The sequence below is a fragment of the Rhinoraja longicauda genome, chromosome 3, assembly GCF_053455715.1.
Source record: "Rhinoraja longicauda isolate Sanriku21f chromosome 3, sRhiLon1.1, whole genome shotgun sequence".
Taxonomy (NCBI): Eukaryota; Metazoa; Chordata; class Chondrichthyes; order Rajiformes; family Arhynchobatidae; genus Rhinoraja; species Rhinoraja longicauda.
Window position 1 is genome coordinate 94,294,291 of NC_135955.1, and position 24,637 is coordinate 94,318,927.

At 49.8% G+C, this 24,637-nt stretch overlaps 1 protein-coding gene across 1 annotated transcript in view; it reads left to right on the plus strand.

The window, feature by feature from the left end:
* The window catches only part of LOC144592273 (protein WWC2-like), a 92,412-nt gene extending 69,269 nt beyond the window's left edge, over positions 1–23,143 (plus strand). The window contains exons 12-23 of the mRNA XM_078396802.1: positions 1,361–1,484; positions 2,481–2,561; positions 5,307–5,393; positions 6,778–6,970; positions 8,283–8,447; positions 9,762–9,862; positions 12,669–12,828; positions 14,169–14,333; positions 16,729–16,821; positions 17,547–17,786; positions 21,069–21,196; positions 23,077–23,143. Coding sequence (XP_078252928.1) covers positions 1,361–1,484; positions 2,481–2,561; positions 5,307–5,393; positions 6,778–6,970; positions 8,283–8,447; positions 9,762–9,862; positions 12,669–12,828; positions 14,169–14,333; positions 16,729–16,821; positions 17,547–17,786; positions 21,069–21,196; positions 23,077–23,143 — 1,604 coding nt within the window. The remainder of the gene's footprint in view (positions 1–1,360; positions 1,485–2,480; positions 2,562–5,306; positions 5,394–6,777; positions 6,971–8,282; positions 8,448–9,761; positions 9,863–12,668; positions 12,829–14,168; positions 14,334–16,728; positions 16,822–17,546; positions 17,787–21,068; positions 21,197–23,076) is intronic.
* Positions 23,144–24,637: the final 1,494 nt, after the last annotated feature.

The following is a 24,637-nucleotide window of genomic DNA, read 5'->3' on the forward strand; positions in this document are numbered from 1 at the left end:
TTTCTCTTTGCCTTACCTAATTTACTTGAGTTTGGCTTGATTGCGTTTATGTACAGTGTTATTTGGCGTGACTGGATAGCATGCTGAACAAAGCTTTCCACTGTACCTCTGGACACATGACAATAATAAACCTAGACCCATCTGGGAGTAGGTTGACTGGGAAAAAAACCTGTGGGATTGTTTAGTGAGCGGAAAGATTTGGATCAGAGCGTCACGGTGGCGCAGCGGTAGAGTCGCTGCCTCATAGCGCCAGGGACCCGGGTTCGATCCTGACTACGGGCGCTGTCTGTACGGAGTTTGTACGTTCTCCCCATGACCTGCCTGGGTTTTCTCCCACACTCCAAAGATGAACAGGTTTGTCGGCTAAATGGTTTGGTATAATTATAAATTGTCCCTCGTGTGTGTAGAATCGTGTAAGTACGCGGGGGTTGCTGGTCAGTGCGGACTCGGTGGGCCGAAGGGACTGTTTCTGTGCTGTATCTCTAAACTAAACTAAAACTAAATGAGATAGAATAGAATAGAATACATTTTATTGGCCAAGTATGTGCACATACAAGGAATGTGCCTTGGTGCTCCGCTCGCAAGTAACAACACGACATACAGTAAACAATTAAGAATAAAGCATTATGTGAATGAAATAAAATACCAGACCAAAAGGAGGCTACAGACCTTTGGTTCTTTAGTAGAGCTACTGCTCGTGGAAAGAAGCTGTGTTTATGTCCGGCTGTGGCTGCTTTGACAGTCCGGAGTCGCCTTCCAGAGGGAAGTGCTTCGAAGAGTTTGTGGCCAGGGTGAGAGGAGTCAGAGATGATCTTGCCCGCTCACTTCCTGGCCCTTGCAGTGTACAGTTCATCAATGGGGGAGGAAGGTTGCAGCCAACAACCTTCTCAGCTGTGCGAACGATCCATTGCAGCCTCTGGATGTCGTGCTTGGTTGCTGAGCCAAACCAGACAATGATGGAGAAAGTGAGGACGGACTCAATGATGGCAGTATAGAATTGGCCACCATTGCCTGTGGCAGATTGTGTTTCCTCAGTTGCCACAGGAAGTACATCCTCTGTTGGGCCTTTTTGACTGTGGAGTCGATGGTGGCCCCCATTTAAGCTCCCTTAGCGGGTCAGGCAGCGTCTCTGGAGAGACGGAATGGGTGACGTTACGGGTCGAGACCCTTCTCCAGTCTGAGTCTCCCTCTCCCCTGACTCTGTCTGAAGAAGGGTCTCGATCCAAAACATCACCCATTCCTTCTCTCTCTCTCTCGCTGAGTTGCTCCAGCATTTTGAGTCTGCCTTCAGTGTAAACCAGCGTCTGCTCTTACTTCCCACCCCACAAAACTAAACGGAAATTGTGTTCTCTTTGTGCAGATGTTGACCTGGTGCGGAGTGCAGGGGCAGGATTACCCGAGGAGAAAGTGCCTTGTGTTTCAGCTGCCGTCTCTGATGAGTCCGTTGCTGGAGACAGCGGCGTTTACGAGGCCTCGATCAAAAGGTATCTACACTTTGCCCCATTCGTAGGACGGTCACGGTGGTGCAGCGGTAGAGTTGCTGCCTTACAGCGAATGCAGCGCCGGAGACCCGGTTTCGATCCCGACCACGGGTGCTGTCTGTACATTCTCCCCGTGACCTGCATGGGTTTTCTCCAAGATCTTCGGTTTCCTCCCACACTCCAAAGACGTGCAGGTTTGTAGGTTAATTGGCTTGGTTGCGGGTGTAGGATGGTGTTAATGTGCGGAGACCACTGGTCGGCACGGACCCGGTGGGCCGAAGGGCCTGTTTCCTCGCTATATCTCTAAAACTAAAACTAAAATTCAGTTCAGTTTTAGTTTATTGTCACGTGTACCGAGGTACAGTGAAAAGCTTTTGTTGCGTGCTAACCAGTCAGTGGAAAGACAATACATGATTACAATCGAGCCGTCCACAGTGTACAGATACATGATAAAGAGAATAACGTTTAGTGCAAGGTAAAGCCAGTAAAATCCGATCAAAGATAGTCAGAGGATTACCAATAAGGCAGATACTCTCGAAACATCACCCATTCCTTCTCTCCAGAGATGCTGCCTGACCCGCTGAGTTACTCCAGCACTCTGTGTCTATCTTCAGTGTAAACCAGCATCTGCATACATAGAAAATAGGTGCAGGAGGAGGCCATTTGGCCCCACTCCCCTTATTTGGGAGTTAGAAAGTTGGCAACCGTCATGTCCACCAACAATCAGAAGAACACCAATTCGACCCTACACACACTAGCCAATTAACCAATAAATCTGCACGTGTTCGGAGTGTGGGAGGAAACCGGAGCTCCTGGAGAAAATACACACAAGTCACGGGGAGAACGTACAAATCCGTACAGACGGTGCCCGTAGTCGGGATCGAACCCGGGTCTCCGGCGCTGCATTCGCTGTGAGGCAGCAACTCTACCGCTGCGCCACCGTGCCACCCAACCTCGCGGTTGTCTTCATTCACTTAACTGTGATTATTCTGCCGACAGACCAAGTGAAACGGAAGAAATTATTTACGATGAAGATGAGACTTCTACATTGGAAGCAGTTCAAATCCAGATTGGATTGAAGTAAGTGACTTTAAAAATAAATTAGAGCAGAATTTGTGGCCGTTATTCCTTTACTGCTTTACACAGTGCTTTTTTTGTAACAGATTGGAGAGTATTAGCTGTAAGAAGAATTTAGTTTTGTTTAATTTAATTTTGAGATACAGCACTGAAATAGGCCCTTTGGCCTACTGAGTCCGCGCTGACCAGTGATCTCCGCACACTAGCACTATCCTACACACACTGGGGACAATTTACAATCTTACCAAATTAAGCTACCGTCACCTACAACGGGACCCCACCACTGGCCATATCTTCCCATCCCCTCCCCTCCCCTCCCCTCTCTGCGTTCCGCAGAGAACGTTCCCTCCGAAACTCCCTGGTCCACTCGTCTCTTCCTACCCAAATCACCCCATCCCCGGGCAATTTCCCCTGCAACCGCACAAAATGCAACACCTGCCCCTTTACCTCCCCCCTCAACTCCATCCAAGGACCCAAACAGTCTTTCCAGGTGAGACAGAGATTCACCTGCACCTCCTCCAACCTCATCTTTTGCATCCGCTGCTCCAGATGTCGACTTATTCACATTGCGAAACCAAACATAGGCTCGGCGATCGCTTCGCTCAACACCTGCGCTCGGTCCGCGTTGGCCAAACTGGTCTCCCGGTGGCCGAGCACTTCAACTCCCCCTCCCATTCCCAGTCTGACCTTTCTGTCATGGGCCTCCTCCAGTGCCATAGTGAGGCCCACCGGAAATTGGAGGAACAGCTTGCAGCCCAGTGGTATGAACATCGACTTCTCCAGCTTTAGATAGTTCCTCTGTCCCTCCTTCCCAGTTCGCCCTCCATCTTCCTGTCTCCACCTATATCCTTCCTTTGTCCCGCCCCCCTGACATCAGTCTGAAGAAGGGTCTCGACCCGAAACGTCACCCATTCCTTCTCTCCTGAGATGCTGCCTGACCTGCTGAGTTACTCCAGCATTTTGTGAAATAAATACCTTCGATTTGTACCAGCATCTGCAGTTATTTTCTTATAAATTAAGCTACGATCTCGTTTGTCCTTGGATTGTGGGAGAAAACCCATGCGGTCACGGGGAGAACGTACAAACTCTGTACAAACAGCACCCGTAGTCAGGATCGAACCCGGGTCTCTGGCGCCGTGAGGCAGCAACTCTATCGCTGCGCCAAATTTGGTTTAGTTTAATTTAGAGATTCAGCGTGGAAACAGGCCATTCGGCCCATCAGCGATTACCCGTTCACAGGGTGTTCTATGTTCTCCCAGAAGAAGACACAAATGCTGGAGTAACTCAGCAGGTTGGGCAGCACAGTTCTCTGGAGAACTGTATTCAGGCACATCCTCTTTGGAATGAAAAGATCCTGCATCTTCCGGATTATTCCCAGAAATTCCTGCCGTTGCTGTTCCACCGTCACCCCAGCTGGGATCCCTTTCCAGTCAACTTTGGCCAGCTCCCCCCTCATGCCTCCATAGTCCTCCTTTCTCAGCTGCAATACCGACCGTCAGTGGCTCAGGAGAGACCTGATAGAAGTATATAAAACTACGAGGGGCATTGAGAGGGGAGAGAGGCAGAACCTTTTCCCTAGGGAGAAAATGTCAAAGAACACGGGCAGCACGGTGGCGCAGCGGTAGAGTTGCTGCCTTACAGCGAATGCAGCGCCGGAGACCCGGGTTCCATCCCGACTACGGGCGCTGTCTGTACGGAGTTTGTACGTTCTCCCCGTGACCTGCGTGGGTTTTCTCCGAGATCTTCGGTTTCCTCCCACACTCCAAGGACGTACAGGTATGAAGGTTAATTGGCTTGGTATAATTGTAAAAATTGTCCCTAGTGGGTGTAGGATGGTGTTAATGTGCGGGGATCGCTGGTCGGCGCGGACCCGGTGGGCCGAAAGGGCCTGTTTCCGCGCTGTATCTCTAAAACTAAAAGCTAAAAGACTAAACCAGAAAGCATGGTATTAAGGTGAGAGGAACAAAGTTTAAAAGAGATGTACAGGGAAGGTTTACTGGGCGGGCCTAGTCCGCACTGTCAGGGATGCTGGTGAAGGAAATTACAACAGTGGCATTAAAGAGGCGTTTAAATAGACGCATGGACGTTTCGGGTCAGGACCCTTCTTTAGCCTGAACCCCTTTCCACCCCATCCCTGCAATTGGTCTGTTGAAGGGTCCCGACACGAAACATCACCTGTCCATGTTCTCCAAAGATGCTGCCTGACCCGCTGAGTTACTCCAGCACTCTGTGAAACGTCACCTATCCATGTTCTCCACAGATGCTGCCTGACCCGCTGAGTTACTCCTGCACTCTGTGAAACGTCACATATCCACGTTCTCCAGGGATGCTGCCTGACCCGCTGAGTTACTCCAGCACTCTGTGTCTTGCCTTGAGGTTACAGTTTAGTTTATTGTCACGTGTACCGAGGTACAGTGAAAAGCTTTTTGTTGAGTGCTATCCAGTCAGCAGAAAGACTATACATGATTGCAATCGACCCATTCACAGTGTACAGATACATGATGAAGGAATAACGTTTAATGCAAGGTAAAGTCCGATCAAGGATAGTCCGAGGGTCACCAATGAGGTAGATAGTAGTTGAGTACCGCTCTCTGGTTGTGGTAGGATGGTCCAGATTCTCATAGGTGATGTTTCAGGATGGTTCCTACGCTGAATGGTGTGGTTTCTCACTGCCTCTGTGCTGGCTTTGCCTGCTGTCTATTTCTTGGCTGAAATATCTGACATTTTATCACTTCTTGGCCGTCACAGGTACGATCCCAGCCATGGAAGCTTCATCATAATTCTTATACAACTGAGGAATGCGACGGCTTTGCTTCTGCCCACTGGGTGTAAAGTGTAAGTACTGAATGACTGAATGAATAAAGACTTTATTATCACACTGGACCAAGTGGACCCGTTGGGCCCAAACCTCTCCTGCATTGGTGCAGCACCCTCTCCTCCCCTCTCTCCTCAACCCCCCCCTCCCCTCTCCCTTCTCCCACACTCCCCCCTCCCTCCTCCCTCCTCTCCTCCCCCTACCCTCCTTTTAAACTTTAAAATGTGAATAACTTAAAAAATATAACACCGATTTCAATAATACTACTTGCATTATCACTGAAGTGACAACTGTGAGTAAGGTGGGCCTAAAATTGTCGTGCTATCGTGTACCGTTTTGGCTGAAGTTCAGTCACAAACAAGATAACAAACGAGAGTTTTAGTATATAGATGAGAGAAGTCACAGCGATTAGTTTAGTTTAGTTTAGGAACAGGGGACGTACAACGAGATCTGGGTGTCCTAGTGCATCAGACACTGAAAGGAAGCATGCAGGTACAGCAGGCAGTGAAGAAAGCCAATGGAATGTTGGCCTTCATAACAAGAGGAGTTGAGTATAGGAGCAAAGAGGTCCTTCTGCAGTTGTACAGGGCCCTAGTGAGACCGCACCTGGAGTACTGTGCAGTTTTGGTCTCCAAATTTGAGGAAGGATATTCTTGCTATTGAGGGCGTGCAGCGTAGGTTCACTAGGTTAATTCCCGGAATGGCGGGACTGTCGTATGTTGAAAGACTGGAGCGACTAGGCTTGTATACACTGGAATTTAGAAGGATGAGAGGAGATCTTATCGAAACTTATAAGATTATTAAGGGGTTGGACACGTTAGAGGCAGGAAACATGTTCCCAATGTTGGGGGAGTCCAGAACCAGGGGCCATAGTTTAAGAATAAGGGGGAAGGCCATTTAGAACTGAGTTGAGGAAAAACCTTTTCAGTCAGAGAGTTGTGAATCTGTGGAACTCTCTGCCTCAGAAGGCAGTGGAGGCCAATTCTCTGAATGCATTCAAGAGAGAGCTAGATATAGCTCTTAAGGATAGCAGAGTCAGGGGATATGGGGAGAAGGCAGGAACGGGGTACTGATTGAGAATGATCAACCATGATCACATTGAATGCTGGTGCTGGCTCGAAGGGCCGAATGGCCTCCTCCTGCACCTATTGTCTATTGCCTATTGTCTATTGCCTATTGCCTATTGTCTATTGTATAATGCCTATTGCCTATTGTCTATTGCCTATTGTCTATTGCCTATTGCCTATTGTCTATTGCCTATTGCCTATTGCCTATTGTCTATTGCCTATTGTCTATTGCCTATTGCCTATTGCCTATTGCCTATTATCTATTGTCTATTGTCTCTAAACTAACCTAAACTAAAGAGCTGGCGGTGAGGGTTTAACGGCTGGCTCGACCCTGCAGGTACGTCCGGGCAGCACTGCTCCCCAGCCCCAGTGACTCCAGCAGCCTGTTCCGCACTAAGGTGCAGAGTGCCGGCCAGACGCTGGTCCTTAGGGAGGTGTTCAGGGTGGCCATCGCCCGTGCCGCTCTGCGTCAGAAGACACTGCGGGTGGACGTGTGCTCCGCGGGCAAGGCGCCGTTGGACGACTGCCTGGTGAGGAACGAACGAGGCTCAATCCCCATCATTCACCGTAAAATATAAAGCACGGTGGCGCAGCGGCAGACTCGCTGCTGCACACCGCTCACAGCGCCAGGTTCCATCCCGACCGCGGGTGCCGTCTGTACGGAGTTTGTACGTTCTCCCCGTGACCTGCGTGGGTTTTCTCCGGGTGCTCCGGTTTCCTCCCACGCTCCAAAGACGTGCAGGTTTGTAGGTTAATTGGCTTGGTAAATGTAAACATTGTCCCTAGTGTGTGTAGGATAGTGTTAGTGTGCGGGGATCGATGGTCGGCACGGACCCGGTGGGCCGAAGGGCCTGTTTCCGCGCTGTATCTCTAAATTCGATCCGGACCACGGGTGCTGTCTGTGCGGAGTTTGTACATTTCCCCATGACCCACATGGGTTTTCACCAAGATCATCTTTGGTTTCCACCCACACTCTAAAGACGTACAGGGTTGTAGTTTAAGGTAGACACAAAATGCTGGAGACTGCAAAATCCTTCAGACTGAAGCAGGGTCTCAACCCAAAACGTCACCCATTCCTCCTCTCCAGAGATGCTGCCTGTCCCGCTGAGTTACTATAGCATTTTGTGTCCACGTTCGATTTAAACCAGCATCTGCAGTTCCTTCCTGCACAAGTTTGTCGGTTAATTGGCTTGGTATAAATGTAAAAAGGACAGTGTTAGTGTGCGGGGATCGCTGGTCGGCGCGGACCAGGTAGGCCGAAGGGCCTTTTACCGCGCTGTATCTCTAAACTAAACTAAAAGCTGAAGACAGAAAGTGCTGGAGTAACTCAGCGGGTCAGGCAGCATCTCTGGAGAACATGGATAGGTGACGTTTCACAGAGTGCTGGAGTAACTCAGCGGTTCAGGCAGCATCTCTGGAGAACATGGATAGGTGACGTTTCACAGAGTGCTGGAGTAACTCAGCGGTTCAGGCAGCATCTCTGGAGAACATGGATAGGTGACGTTTAACTGAGCGGGTCAGGCAGCATCTCTGGAGAACATGGATAGGTGACGTTTCACAGAGTGCTGGAGTAACTCAGCGGGTCAGGCAGCATTGTTTAGTTTAGTTTAAAGATACAGCACAGAAACGGCCCGTGCCGACCAGTGATCCCTGCTCACTAGCTCTGTCCTACATACACGCGGTCAGTCACGGGGAGAACGTACAAACTCCTTACAGACAGCACCCGTAATCAGGATGGAACCCAGGTCTCTGGCGCTGTGAGGCAGCAACTCTACCGCTGCGCCACCGTGCCAAACTGATCAATCTTCTAATGGACGATCTCCTTGTGTCTCTCTCCCGAAGGCTGGGACCCAGATCAGCCTGGCCGAGCTTGGCAGTGGAGGGGAGGTGTCTACAAGCTGGTACAACATGCTGCTCTACAACAACATGAACGTTCAGCACTGCTGCAACAAAGCACAGAGAAGGGAACCCTCCCTCACGGCAGAGCCTTGCAGCACTCTGCATAAGGTACACGTTCACTATGGGGTGGCGGGAAACCTCAGTGCTTCAGTGAGGCCTTATCTGTCACATTGTCAAAGTGAAATCCGTGTTCCATATTTACTAGGGGCGCCAACTTTCTCGCTCCCATATAAGGGACAAGGGGACGTCACGGTCCCGCGCCCCACGTGACCTCACCCAGCCTGCGGCCACATGCTCCCGCTCCACCAACAGCGGCCGCCCGGGCCGGGTTGCTACGCAACCTCCGTTAGGCGGCGCCAGGGCCTCCGGGCCTACACTGTCCGGACCTACAGCGTCTGGACTTATAGCGTCCGGGCCTACAGCAACCGGGCCTACAGCGCCCCCAGGGCATGCAGGTACAGCAGGCAGTGAAGAAAGCCAATGGAATGTTGGCCTTCATAACAAGAGGAGTTGAGTATAGGAACAAAGAGGTCCTTCTGCAGTTGTACAGGGCCCTATTGAGACCGCACCTGGAGTACTGTATTTCCATTTGGTCTCCAAATTTGAGGAAGGATATTCTTGCTATTGAGGGCGTGCAGCGTAGGTTTACTAGGTTAATTCCCGGAATGGCGGGACTGTCCTATGTTGAAAGACTGGAGCGACTAGGCTTGTATACACTGGAATTTAGAAGGATGAGAGGAGATCTTATCGAAACGTATAAGATTATTAAGAGGTTGGACACGTTAGAGGCAGGAAACATGTTCCCAATGTTGGGGGAGTCCAGAACTAGGGGCCACAGTTTAAGAATAAGGGGTAGGCCGTTTAGAACGGAGATGAGGAAAAACTTTTTCAGTCAGAGAGTTGTGAATCTGTGGAATTCTCTGCCTCAGAAGGCAGAGGAGACCAATTCTCTGAATGCATTCAAGAGAGAGCTAGATAGAGCTCTTAAGGATAGCGGAGTCAGGGGGTATGGGGAGAGGCAGGAATGGGGTACTGATTGAGAGTGATCAGCCATGATCACATTGAACTCCACAATTTGAGATTTGTAATGGGAAAAAAATCACTTGTGCACATTGTCAGATTTTAATAAAGGCCATTTTTATACATTTTGGTAAAGCAGCCAATTTTTCTCAAACCTCAAAAAATGGTCAATTCTTGAGTGGCCAAGTCAATCACCCGATCTGAAGCCAATTGAGCATGTCTTTTATATGCTGAAGAGAAAACTGAAGGGGACTAGCCCCCGAAATGATCAGCCATGATCAAATTGAATGGCGGTGGTGGCTTGAAGGGCCAAATGGCCTACTCCTGCAGCTATTGTCTATTGTCTATCTAGCTTGTCCAGTCCTTTTGTAATTGTATACGTTCTTCTCCTGATTCCAACAGGACGCGGTGTCTGACCTCCTGGAGTGGACGTCTGTCGAGCTGCAGGCCGTGGAGAAGGAGTTGGTGACAAGAGACAGAGGGTCTGCCTCAGGCGAGGAGTGGTACTGTAATCCTTGCAGCACCATCATTATCTTTCTCTATCTTTCCAGTGGAACACATTTCCATCAGTCTTTACCAGCCTCCCAAGACAACAGACTTGAATTACCTGGGACATTGTTGGCCGGTGTGGGCGAGTTGGGCCGAAGGGCCCGTTTCCACACTGTATCACTCCATTACTTTATGACTCTATTTTCAGTTCAGTTCACTTCAGTTTATTGTCACCTGTACCGAGGTACAGTGAAAAACCTTTGTTGCACGCTATCCAGACAGCGGAAAGACAATACATGATTACAATCGAGCCATTCGCAGTGTACAGATACATGATAAGGGAATGACTTTTAGTGCAAGGTAAAGCCAGTAAAGTCCGATCAAAGATAGTCCGAGGGTCACCAATGAGGTAGATAGTAGTTCAGCACTGCTCTCTGGTTGTGGTAGGATGGTTCAGTTTAGAGATACAGTGCGGAAACAGGCCCTTTCAACCCACCGGATCCGCGCCGACCAGCGATCCCCGCACATTACCACTATCCTATACCCACATGGGACAATTTTTGATAGGATGGTTCAGTTGCCTGATAACAGCTGGGAAGAAACTACCCCTAAATATGGGACTTTTATACCTTTTGCCCGATGGGAGAGGGGAAAAGAGGGAGTGGCCGGGGTGAGACTGGTCCTTGATTATGCTGCTGGCCTTGCCGAGGCAGCATGAGGTGTAGATGGAGTCAATGGGAGGGAGGTTGGTTTGTGCGATGGTCATCTTTCTTTCTTTGGAACACCAGTGACTGTGGGGGGACCTGATAGGAGACAGTCAGAACCTTTTCCCCAGGATGGAAATGTCGAGCACTAAATTATTATTTTATTTAGCAAAACATTAATATACAAGGAACCGCAGATGCTGGTCATAGAGTCTCGGAGTCATACAGCGTGGAAACAGGGCCTAACTTGCCCACGCCGGCCAACATGTCCCATCCACACTAGTCCCACCTGCCTGCGATTGGCCCATATCCCTCTAAACCTGTCCTATCCATGTACCTGTCTAAATGCTTCTTAAACATTGCAACAGCACCTATCTCAACTGTCTCATTCCACACACGCACCACGCTAAAAAAGTTACTACTCAGGTCCCAATTAAATCCTTTGCCCCTCATCTTAAACCTATGTCCTCTGTTCTTGATTCCCCTACACTGGGCAAGAGACTCTGTGCATCTACCCGATCTGTTCCTCTCATGATTTTGTACACCTCTATAAGATCACCCCTCATCCTATTGCTCTCCAAGGGAATAGAGACCCAGCCTGCTCAACCTCTCCTTATAGCTCAGGCACGTTTGTGGGCGGCACGGTGGCGCAGCGGTAGAGTTGCTGCCTTACAGCGCTTACAGCGCCGGAGACTCGGGTTTGATCCTGACTTCGTGTGCTGTCTGTACGGAGTTTGTACCTTTTCCCCGTGACCTGCGAGGGTTTTCTCAGAGATCTTCGGTTTCCTCCCACACTCCAAAGACGTGAAAATTTCAAGGAACTATGTACCTTGAGCGTGGGATAACATAGAACTAGTGTGAACAGGTGATCGATGGCACGAAGACCGGTTTCCAACCTGTATCTCCAAACTAAACTCAACTAGTGTTTTCAAGAGAGAGTTAGATTTAGCTCTTAGGACTAATGGAATCAAGGGATATGGGGAGAAAGCAGGAACGGGGTACTGATTGTGGATGATCAGCCATGATGATATTGAATGGCGGTGCTGGCTCGAAGGGCCGAATGGCCTCCTCCTGCACCTATTTTCTATGTTTCTATGTTTCTAAAAGTAGTGAAAAGTAATAAAATGAAACTGCAGTTACTGCTTTATACCAAAGATAGTCACAAAATGCTGGAGTAACTCAGTGGGTTGGGCAGCATCTTTGGTGAACATGGCTAGCTGACATTTGTTGTGTCTCTCTTGGGATCACACCATCCTTAGTCATCGCTCAGACTGTCAGAGAACCTCCCTGCCTGAGGTCATCTGTTGCCCGCCCTGATTTGTGCTGTTTTTTTCTTGCTTCCTGTCCCCCTCTCCCCCCCCCCCCCCACCCTACAATCAGTCTGAAGAAGAGTCCCAACCTGAAACATCACCTATCCATGTTCCCCAGAGATGCTGCCTGACCCTCTGAGTTACTCCAGCACTCTGTGAAACGTCACCTATCCATGTTCCCCAGAGATGCTGCCTGACCCGCTGAGTTACTCCAGCACTCTGTGAAACGTCACCTATCCATGTTCCCCAGAGATGCTGCCTGACCCGCTGAGTTACTCCAGCACTCTGTGAAACGTCACCTATCCATGTTCCCCAGAGATGCTGCCTGACCCGCTGAGTTACTCCAGCACTTTGTGTCTATCTTCAACTAAACGTAGGCCCTATTATTTCCATTCCTCCCGTACCTATGGAGTTTGGTTTAGTATAGAGATACAGAGCGGAAACAGGCCCTTCGGCCCACCGAGTCCACGCTGACCAGCGATCCCCTACACACACTAGGACAATGTACAATTATACCAAGCCAATTAACCTACAAACCTGCACGTCTTTGGAGTGTGGGAGGAAACCGAAGATCTCGGAGAAAACCCACGCAGGTCACGGGGAGAACGTACAAACTCCGTACAGACAGCGCCAGTAGTCGGGATGGAACCCGGGTCTCTGGCGCTGTGAGGCAGCAACTCTACCGCTGCGCCACCATGCTGCCCTTGATGTGTGTAATCTCTTCAATGCTTTGTCCATCTGACTGATCTTGTAATGGGAGCCCGTGACAACCGATCATTTTTCTAATCAATTGTTGTTGACTGCAGGTTGCGGCTGCTGGGGGAAGACAGGACAGGGGCTGGGGAAGAAGGAGGTGGCAGTGGTGTGGAGGTGCAGGAGCGAGCCGGGGCAACCCAGCAACCCTCTCAGACAGAGAGGGATGAAGACAGGGCAGGCCAGAGGGAGCCCAGCACACCACCCACACTGGTAGGAACGGTGATCATTCACACACACACACACACACACACTCACACACACACACACGCACGCACACGCACACGTGTACACACACACATGTGTACACACACACACACATAAATGCACATGTGTACACACACACAGACATACACGCACACACGCAAACACACATGTATACACACACATACACACACACATACATGCACATGTGCACACACAGGCACACACACACGTACATATGCGCACGCACACACACAAACACACATGTGTACATGCACACACACACACACAAACGCACATGTGTACATACACATACTCACACATACATAGACACATGTGTACACGCACACACGCATACAAACGCACATGTGTACACACGCAGGCGCACACATACATACACGCACGCACAAACACGCGTGTACACACACACAAACACGTGTGTGCACGCACACACAAACACATGTGTACACACACAGGCACACACTCAGACAGACATGCACGCACGCGCACAAACACACATGTGTACACACACACACACACACACAAACACATGTGTACACACAGGCACACACACAGGCATGCATGCATGCACACACACAAACACACGTGTACACACACACACAGACATACATGCACCCATGCATACATACACACAAACAACCATGTGTACACACACAGACACACGCATGCATGTACACAAACACACATAGGCACACACACACATATATATGCATGCACACATGCACAGAGAGAGAGAAAGACACATGCACAGACATGTATACACATGTGTATACACAGACATATAGACACACATGAACATACACACACACACATGCACATACACATGCAGACCCACACATTCACAAGCAAAGCCACACAGATGTGTATGTGTGTGTGTGTGTGTGAATCTGTGTCTTTGCATTGGTATGTGTGGGTCTGCATGTGTATGTGCATGTTTGTGTGTGTTCATGTATACATATATATACATACATACACACGCATGCACACACACACACACATGCATATATATATATATACACACAGGATGTGTAGGAAAAAACTGCAGATGCTGGTTAAAATCGAAGGTAGACACAAAATGCTGGAGTAACTTAGCGGGTCAGGCAGCATCTCGGGAGAGAAGGAATGGGTGACGTTTCGGGTCGAGACCCTTCTTCAGACTGATTGGTCTGAAGAATGGTCGAGACCCGAAACGTCAGCCATTCCTTCTCTCCCGAGATGCTGCCTGACCCGCTGAGTTACTCCAGCATTTTGTGTCTGCCTATACATATACACCTACATACACAGAAATATCATGTACCTGAGAGGATGTTTGCCCCCACTGTGTGCAGGTGGACAAGGGGATGAACACGGATGACTCTGCGGTGGGGTACGCATCTGTCCGTACCAGGGACAGGGCCAGCCTGGGCCACCAGCAGAACAGCATCGTGAGGAGCAGCATGATCGTGAGATCACAGACCTTCTCCCCAGGGGCAAGAAACCAGTATATCTGCAGGGTGAGAGATTCCCCATTCATGCACTGTCTATCTGCAGGGTTTCTCCATTAATGCACTGTCTATCTGCAGGGTGAGATATTCTCCATTAATGCACTGTCAGCAAATATCTGCAGGGTGAGATATTCCCCATTAATGCACTGTCTATCTTCAGGGTACGAGATTCCCCATTAATGCACTGTCTATCTGCAGGGTGAGATATTCTCCATTAATGCACTATAAGAAAATAACTGCAGATGCTGGTACAAATCGATTTATTCACAAAATGCTGGAGTAACTCAGCAGGTCAGGCAGCATCTCAGGAGAGAAGGAATGGGTGACGTTTCGGGTCGAGACCCTTCTTCAGACTGATTATCGGGGGTGGGACAAAGGAAGGATATAGGTGGAGACAGGAAGATAGAGGGAGATCTGGGAAGGAGGAGGGGAAGGGAGGGACAGAGGAGCTATCTGAAGTTGGAGAAGTCGACGTTCATACCCCCGGGCCGCAAGCTGCCCAGGCGAAATATGAGGTGCTGCTCCTCCAATTTCCGGGGGGCCTCACTATGGCACTGGAGGAGGCCCATGACAGAGAGGTCAGACTGGGAATGGGAGGGGGAGTTAAAGTGCTCCATTAATGCACTGTCTATCTGCAGGGTACGAGATTCCCCATTAATGCACTGTCAGCAAATCTAGAACTCAGTCCATGCACAGTCTCACCCAGGCCACCCCCCCCACCCCCTCTCCTTTCCCCTCCCCTATCAGGCAAGAGGTGCAGAAGTGTGTAAACGCACACCTCCAGATTCAGGGACAGTTTCTTTAGATTGTTTAGAGATACAGAGATACAGCACAGAAACAGTCCCTTCGGCCCACCGTGTCCGCGCCGACCAGCGATCCCCGCACACTAACACTATCCTACACCCACTAGGGACAATTTTTTACATTTTACCCAGTCAATTAACCTACAAACCTGTACGTCTTTGGAGTGTGGGAGGAAACCGAAGATCTCGGAGAAAACCCACGCAGGTCACGGGGAGAACGTATTAACTACGTACAGACGGCGCCCGTAGTCAGGATCAAACCTGAGTCTCCGGCACTGCATTCGCTGTAAGGCAGCAACTCTACCGCTGCGCCACCATGCCGCCCTTCCCAGCTGTTATCATGCAACTGTTAGGGCGGTCACGGTGGCGCAGCGGTAGAGTTGCCGCCTTACAGCGAATGCAGCGTCAGAGACCCGGGTTCGATCCCGACTACGGGAGCTGTCTGTACGGAGTTTGTACGTTCTCCCCGTGACCTGCATGGGTTTTCTCCGAGATCTTCGGTTTCCTCCCACACTCCAAAGACGTACAGGTTTGTAGGTTAATTGGTTGGTAAATGTAACAATTGTCCCTAGTGGGTGTAGGATAGTGTTAGTGTGCCGGGATCGCTGGTCGGCGCGGACCCGGTGGGCCGAAGGGCCTGTTTCCGCGCTGTATCTCTAAACTGAACCACCCTACCACAACCAGAGAGCAGTGCTGAACTACCATCTACCTCATTGGTGACCCTCGGACTATCCTTGATCAGACTTTGCTGGCTTTACCTTGCACTAAACGTCATTCCCTTATCATGTATCTGTACGGTTCGATTGCAATCATGTACTGTCTTTCCGCTGACTGGTTAGCACGCAACAAAAGCTTTTCACTGTACCTCGGTACACGAGACAATGGACTAAACTGAACTGATGAAGGGTCTCGATGCACTGTAAATCTATACACTGTGACTGGATCGATTGTAATCATATATAATCTTGCCGCTGGAGGAATAAAACTGCAGCTGCTGGTTTAAATCGAATGTAGACACAAAAAGATGGAGTAACTCAGCGGGACAGGCAGCATCTCGGGAGAGAAGGAATGGGTGACGTTTCGGGTCGAGACTCTTCTCTCCCGGGATGCTTCCTGACCCGCTGAGTTACTCCAACATTTTGTGTCTACCTTCGAATTAAACCAGCAGCTGATGTTTTTTGATTCCTACTATCTACCCACCTCATTGGAGACCCCCAGACTCTCTTTAATCAGACTTCATTGTAGAAACTGACCCTTCAACCCACCGAGTCCACACCGACCGGCGATCGCCCGGTACAATAGCTCTATCCAAACCACCACCAGGGATAAATTTTAATTACCGAAGCCAATTAACCAACAAACCTGCACGTCTTTGGAGTGTGGGAGGAAACCGGAGCGCCCGGACAAAACCCACGCAGGTCACGGGGAGAACGTACAAACTCCGTACAGACAGCACCCGTAGTCGGGATGGAACCCGGGTCTCTGGCGATGTGAGGCAGCGACTCTATCGCTGCACCACCGTGCCGCCCTGCGGATGATGTTCACGGCGGATGCGATCTTCGATTGAACTTTAATCCGTTCTTGTTTCTCTTTATCAATAGTTGAACCGCAGTGACAGTGACAGCTCGACGTTGGCCAGAAGATCGCCTTTTGTACGCAACGCCAAGCAGCGACGGAGTCTGAGAGTTAAAAGGGTAAGTCTGGGCAATGCTTTGTGAACCATTACATGGAGCAGAGCATTGAGAACCTTCTTGGGGACCAGTGTATTACTGAGTGTTTTATTGTTATACTAGACCAAGTTGACCCGTTGGGCCCAAACCTCTCCTGCATTGGTGCAGCACCCTCTTTCTCCCTCTCCCACCCCCCACATCCCTCTCCCCCCCACTCCCCCCTCTCCTCTCATCCCCCCCTCCCCTCTCCCACTCCCCTCTCCCCCCCACTCCCCCCTCCCCTCTCCCACCCCCACTCCCCTCTCCCCCCACTCCCCCCTCCCCTCTCCCCCCCATTCCCCCACCTCTCCCCCCCTGTGATAGTCCCTGCTTAAACATTGTGATAGTCCCTGCTTAAACGTTGAGATAGTCCTTGTTTAAACGTTGAGATAGTCCCTGCTTAAATGTTTCGATAGTCCCTGTTTAAACGTTGTGATAGTGCCTGTTTAAACAGGGGGTATGGGGAGAAGGCAGGAACGGGGTACTGATTGAGAATGATCAGCCATGATCACATTGAATGGGGGTGCTGGCTCGAAGGGCCGAATGGCCTCCTCCTGCACCTATTGTCTATTGTCTATAAACGTTGAGATAGTCCCTGCTTAAACGTTGAGATAGTCCCTGTGCAGGTGGAAAGGGATGGGGGAAGGGGAGAGGGGGTAGATTCCCACCTGAGATGCGTTGCTTGACGTAACTCTGACGTTGTGCCACAGCCTCTGTGCCAGCCCCTGGTGAGGAGGATGGCCGAGCCTCCGGTCCGCACCTCCCTGGACCTGGAGCTGGACCTCCAAGCCTCGCTAACGCGGCAGTGGCGACTGAACGAGGATCTACGGCGGCTCAGGGAACTGCAGACCCAGTTGGAGGAGGTGAAAGCGAAGGGGGGGACCAAGCTACCCGCCTGGGCGCTGGAGGACGGAAGGTTCCAGAAGCTTCTACAACAAGCAGAGAAACTGGTATGCATTTATTTTATTGTTTTTGGTTTTAGAGATATAGCGCGGAAACAGGCCCTTCAGCCCACCGAGTCCGCGCCGACCAGCGATCCCCGCACACTAACACTATCCCACACACACTAGGGACAATTTACACTTACACCAAGCCAATTAACCTACAAACCTGCAACGTCTTTGGAGTGTGGGAGGAAACCGAAGATCTCAGAGAAAACCCACGCAGGTCACGGGGAGAACGTACAAACTCCGTACAGACGGCGCCCGTAGTCAGGACAGAACCTGGGTCTCTGGCGCTGCAAGCGCTGTAAGGCAGCAACTCTACAGCTGCGCCACCATGACGCCCATATATCCCGCTGTAGGATGGAGAAACAAGGAACCCCATTCATTGTGATCATGGTTGATCGTCCACAATCAGTAACCCGTGCCTGCCTTCTCCCCATATCCCTTGATTCCGCTAGCCCCTAGAGCTCTATCTAACTCTCTTTTAAATTCATCCAGTGAATCGGCCTCCACTGCCCTCTGTGGCAGAGAATTCCACAAATTCACAACTCTGGGTGAAAACGATTCTTCTCACCTCAGTTTTAAATGGCCTCCCCTTTATTCTTAGACTGTGTGGCCCTTGGTTCTGGACTCCCCCAACATTGGGAACATTTTTCCTGCATCTAGCTTGTCCAGTCCTTTTATAATTTTATACGTCTCTATAATATCCCCTTTCATCCTTCTAAGTGACTGTTGGGATAAATAAAGTTCTATCGTATCGTAAAGCTTTTCGCTCTATCTCGGGTACACGTGTCAATAAACTAAACTAAACTAAACAAGGAACTGCAGATACTACTTCACACAAAAGGATCACAAACACAGAACACAGAACAATACAACACAGGAACAGTTCAGTTTAGTTTCTTTCTTTGTCCCGCCCCCCCCCCCCCCCCCCTCCCCTGACATCAGTCTGAAGAAGGGTCTCGACCCGAAACGTCACCCATTCCATAGAAACATAGAAAATAGGTGCAGGAGTAGGCCATTCGGCCCTTCGAGCCTGCACCGCCATTCAATATGATCATGGCTGATCATCCAACTCAGTATCCCGTACCTGCCTTCTCTCCATACCCCCTGATCCCTTTAGCCACAAAGGCCACATCTAACTCCCTCTTAAATATAGCCAATGAACTGGCCTCAACTACCTTCCGTGGCAGAGAATTCCACAGATTCACCACTCTCTGTGTGAAAAAAAACGTTCTCATCTCGGTCCTAAAAGACTTCCCCCTTATCCTTAAGCTGTGACCCCTGGTTCTGGACTTCCCCAACATCGGGAACAATCTTCCTGCATCTAGCCTGTCCAACCCCTTAAGAATTTTGTAAGTTTCTATAACATCCCCCCTCAATCTTCTAAATTCCATCTCTCCCGAGATGCTGCCTGACCCGCTGAGTTACTCCAGCATTTTGTGTCTACCTTCGATTTAAACCAGCATCTGCAATTTTATTCCTACTCAGTTTAGTTCAGTTTAGTTTAATTTAGAGGCACACAAAGTATTGGAGTAACTCAGTGATTTAGTTCAGTTTCGTTTATTGTCGTGTGGACAGTGAAAAGTTCAGTGAAAAGGTTTTGTTGTGTGCTAATCAGTCAGCCGAAAGACAGTACATGGTTAATACTTGACGATACAGTGGGTCAGGCAGCATCTCGGGAGAAAAAGAATAGGTGATGTTTTGGGTCTAGACCCTTCATGCCTGCGAAGATGTATTAATCTACAAGCCCTGATTAACCTTTTGTTCGAGCATGTTGTTTCAAAATCCAGTGGTGAACATTGTCTTTCCTCTGACTGGTTAGCACGCAACAAAAGCTTTTCACTGTACCTCGGTACAGGGGACAATAAACTGAACTGAACTGAACGTGCCGTAAAATTTCATGTTCTAATAGTCAAGGAGACCCTCGTGGGCTATCTTTACTGGCTTTATCTTGCACTAAACATAAAAAAACAAAAACTTTTTTAGTCAGAGAGTTGAAAATCTGTGGAATTCTCTGCCTCAGAAGGCAGTGGAGGCCAATTCTCTGGATGCTTTCAAGAGAGAGCTAGATAGAGCTCTTAAGGATAGTGGAGTCAGGGGGTATGGGGAGAGGGCAGGAACAGGGTACTGATTGAGAATGATCAGCCATGGTCACATTGAATGGCGGTGCTGGCTCGAAGGGCCGAATGGCCTCCTCCTGCACCTATAAACGTTACTCACGTTATTCCCTTAATCCTGTATCTGCAACACTGTGGATGGACCGATTGTAAACATGTATTGTCTTTCCACTGGTAGACACAAAATGCTGGAGTAACTCAGCGGGTCAGGCAGCATCTCGGGGAAGAAGGAATGGGTGACGTTTCGGGTCGTTCTCTCCCGCCAAGGTGCTGCCTGACCCGCTGAGTTACTCCAGCATTTTGTGTCTATCTTCGATTTTAACCAGCATCTGCAGTTTTTTTACCCTACACACTTGTCTTTCCGCTGGCTGGTTAGCACGCAACAAAAGCTTTTCACTGTACCTCGGTGCACTTGACAACAAACGGAACTGAACTGAATGGTCAAGTGTGTGTTATTGTCATTGGTACCGAAACAGAACAATGGCATTTTTTACTCGTTAGGTATCACAAAATGCTGGAGTAACTCAGCGGGTCAGGCAGCATCTAGGAGAGAGGGAATGGGTGACGTTTTGGGTCGAGACCCTTCTTCAGACCCGAAACGTCACCCATTCCCTCTCTCCGAGATGCTGCCTGACCTGGTGGGCGGCACGGTGGCGCAGCGGTTGAGTTGCTGCCTTACAGCGAATGCAGCGCCGGAGACTAAGGTTCGGTCCTGACTACGGGCGCCGTCTGGACGGAGTTTGTACGTTCTCCCCGTGACAAGCGTGGGTTTTCTCTGAGATCTTCGGTTTCCTCCCACACTCCAAAGACGTACAGGTATGTAGGTTAATTGACTGGGTAAATGTAAAAATTGTCCCTAGTGTGTGTAGGATAGTGTTAGTGTGCGGGGATCGCTGGGCAGCGCGGACTCGGTGGGCCGAAGGGCCTGTTTCCGTGCTGTATCTCTAAATCTGCACCTATTGTCTATTGCTGAGTTTTGCTCCAGCATTTTGTGATACCTTCGATTTGTACCAGCATCTGCAGTTATTTTCCTACACAACTTTTTCACTGGGCTTTCTGTCTTTCCACTGACCGGTTAGCACGCGACAAAAGCTTTTCACTGCACCTCGGTGCACGCGACAATAAACTGTACTGAATCTGAACTGTGCAATGAATGTGATTGCCTCAGTCTGACCAGAGTAAAGAAGACCAGAGGAAGGAGTGGAAGATTGGGAAGATGATGAGGCAGGCAACGAAAGAGGTGTGCAAACTCCGCGAACAGAGTCACAAGGAGCCGCTGCAAGTCCACACGTTCAGGTGCGTCTCCACCTTGCCCCTACCCTAAACCTGGAGAGGGTGGATGTGGAGAGGATGTTTCCACTGGTGGGAGAGTCTAGGACCAGAGGTCACAGCCTCAGAATAAAAGGACGTTCCTTTAGGAAGGAGATGAGGAGGAATTTCTTTAGTCAGAGGGTGGTGAATCTGTGGGATTCTTTGCCACAGAAGGCTGTGGAGGCCAAGTCAGCGGATATTTTTACGGCAGAGATGGATAGATAGATTCTTGATTAGTGCGGGTGTCAGGGGTTATGGGGAGCAGGCAGGAGAATGGGGTTAGGAGTGAGAGATAGATCAGCCACGATTGAATGGTGTAGTAGAGGCAGGAAACATGTTCCCAATGTTGGGGGAGTTCAGAACAAAGGGCCACAGTTTAAGAATAAGGGGTAGGCCATTTAGAACTGAGATGAGGAAAAACTTTTTCAGTCAGAGAGTTGTGAATCTGTGGAATTCTCTACCTCAGAAGGCAGTGGAGGCCAATTCTCTGAACGCATTCAAGAGAGAGCTAGATAGAGCTCTTAAGGATAGTGGAGTCAGGGGGTATGGGGAGAAGGCAGGAACGGGGTACTGATTGAGAATGATCAGCCATGATCACATTGAATGGCGGTGCTGGCTCGAAGGGCCGAATGGCCTTCTCCTGCACCTATTGTCTATTGTCTATAGACTTGCTGGGCCGAATGGTCTAATTCTGCTCCTAGAACTTATTTAATTTTTTTTTAAATTTAAAATTGTTGAGAACATTAGCGAGTCTGTGGTGAGTCTGTGGAATTCTCTGCCACAGAAGGTAGATGAGGCCAGTTCATTGGCTATATTTAAGAGGGAGTTAGATGTGGCCCTTGTGGCTAAAGGGATCAGGGGGTATGGAGAGAAGGCAGGTACAGGTTACTGAGCTGGATGGTCAGCCATGATCATAGTGAATGGCGGTACAGGCTCGAAGGGCCGAATGGCCTATTCCTGCACCTATTTTCTATGTTTCTATGACCCAGTGGCGCTGGTTTGCGACGGGCACGGTGATGGACGCCCCACATATCTCTGTCCACCGTACAGCTGGCCAGCTCCCCTTTTGTCTCTACGTACGCGTCTTCCATCAACGTCTCCAGCATGGTCTTGTTTGGTGGGCCCGGGTTCCGTCTTCCATGGGTGGGTTCCCACAGCACAACCTTGTTTGCTGGTGTTTCTGGACGGCGGTGGCAACAACCAGCGAGCCTCATCCTTCTCCACCTGATCTTCTCGGTCAGAGGTGGAATCTCCCCGTAGAGCTGGGCCTTGGTGGTGTGGGCCCTCCACCTGACATTTTGTACTTGTCTGAGCATTCGGGTGTAGACCCCACCGAGAGACTTGGACAGTGCTCGAAATTAATTTTACATGTTAATTTTATATTTTATATCTTATAGAAACATATAAAATTATAAAAGGACTGGACAAGCTAGATGCAGGAAAAATGTTCCCAATGTTGGGGGTGTCCAGAACCAGGGGCCACAGTCTAAGAATAAAGGGGAGGCCATTTAAAACTGAGGTGAGAAGGAACTTTTTCACCCAGAGAGTTGTGAGTTTGTGGAATTCTCTGCCACAGAAGGCAGTGGAGGCCAAATCACTGGATGTATTTAAGAGAGAGTTAGATAGAGCTCTAGGGTTAGTGGAATCAAGGGATATGGGGAGAAGGCAGGCACGGGTTATTGATTGTGGACGATCAGCCATGATCACAATGAATGGCGGTGCTGGCTCGAAGGGCCAAATGGCCTCCTCCTTCACCTATTTTCTATGTTTCTTTGTGAGTGTCCATGCCTCACACACCCGTACAATAATATTGTCCCCACAGTTGCCCGGACAAATTCAACAATTGTTTCGCTTGTTAATTGCAGGGAGAAGATGGCGTTCTTCACGAGAACAAAGATCAGTGTTCCGTCCCTACCTGCCGATGATGTCTGATGAGATTATTGTTCGGATTACCAAGTATTCTTCAACATTTTAGCGGATTTTGATAAGCTGGCTAAAAGTCTTTCCCAGCGTTCTAACGTGATAGGTGTAAAACATTTGTAAATTCATTGCAATTGAATACCTCTGTAAGTAAAAAGAGAAGGTTTTTTTTTCTGTGACAGAAAAAAAAACAAGGCCACCTCCTTTAATCCGGACAAAATTATGAGCGCGCGCTGGAAATCCGAAAACGTGGCGCCCAGGCCAGGAGAGGCGGCTGATCCTGACCTCATCGGGACTTCCGAGGCCGATCGGCGGGTGGAATCTGCCTCCCTGCGGCCGGGACTCTGGAACGGCCAGAGCCGGCAGATCCGTTCCCATATCCCGACTTCCCAGAACGTTCCGGTATCTCGGTCCCTCCCTCGGCGGCCTAGGCGGAACGTTCCGGCACCGATGGGACTCCTCTCGGAGGCCGCGAACTGTCGGTCCGGCAACACGGATAATCCCGAAAGACTCTGGAACCAAGGACGCTGGAAAATCAGTGGTGGAGCTGTGGTATAATTCTAAAGCGTTTGTGCTCATTTTGTACAGTTCGTGTGTAATGTTTGGAGTGAAGAAAGGAATGAGAATGGAGACGGTATGGAAAAACTGTATTCTGTTGAACAGCGCTAGATTTTGGAAGAAAAATTCCCCCCCCCAACCTCTGCTTAGTTGCCCTCCCTTCACCTCTCCCAGTCAACAGAAGATATTTTATGTTTGGCTTTGTCATGTTTGTATAAGATTAGACTGTGATCGTGTGCCACCAGGTCAAGTAGCAACCCTGGGGAACATGGATCGGTGACATTTCAGATCAGGAGAAGGGTCCCAACCCGAAATGTCACCAATCCATGTTCTCCACAGATGCTGTCTGACCCGTTGAGATACTCCAGCACTTTGTGCCTTTCCTTGTTAAACCAGCATCTGCAGTTCCTTGTTTCTACACTGCTATTGTGAGCTGTGAGCTGTGAGCCATGGGTTATTTTTGTACAAGGGGTGTGTGTAGTGTTGCCAACTGTCCCGTATTAGCCGGGACATCCCGTACTTTGGGCTAAATTGGTTTATCCTGCACGGGATCGCCCTTGTCCCGTATTAGGCCCAGGGGGCACTGTAGGCCCAGACAGTGTTGGCCCAGACAGTGTTGGCCCGGACACTGTAGGCCCGAACAGTGTAGGCCCGGACACTGTAGGCCCGGACAGTGTAGGCCCGAAAGGCCCGGGCGCCGCCCAGCGGAGAATGCGTAGCAATCCGCCTCTCGGCCCGGGTGGCCGCCATTGGTGGAGCGGGAACACGTGGCCGCTGGCTAGGTGAGGTCACGTGGGGCACGGGGCGGTGACATCACCTTGTCCCTTATTTAGGAGTGAGATTGTTGGCACCCCTAGGTATGAGGCTGTTCGAGAGCCACAGAGTCACACAGCGTAGAAACAGGCCGTTCAGCCCAAATTGGCCAGGCTGACCAACATGAGCCGTCTA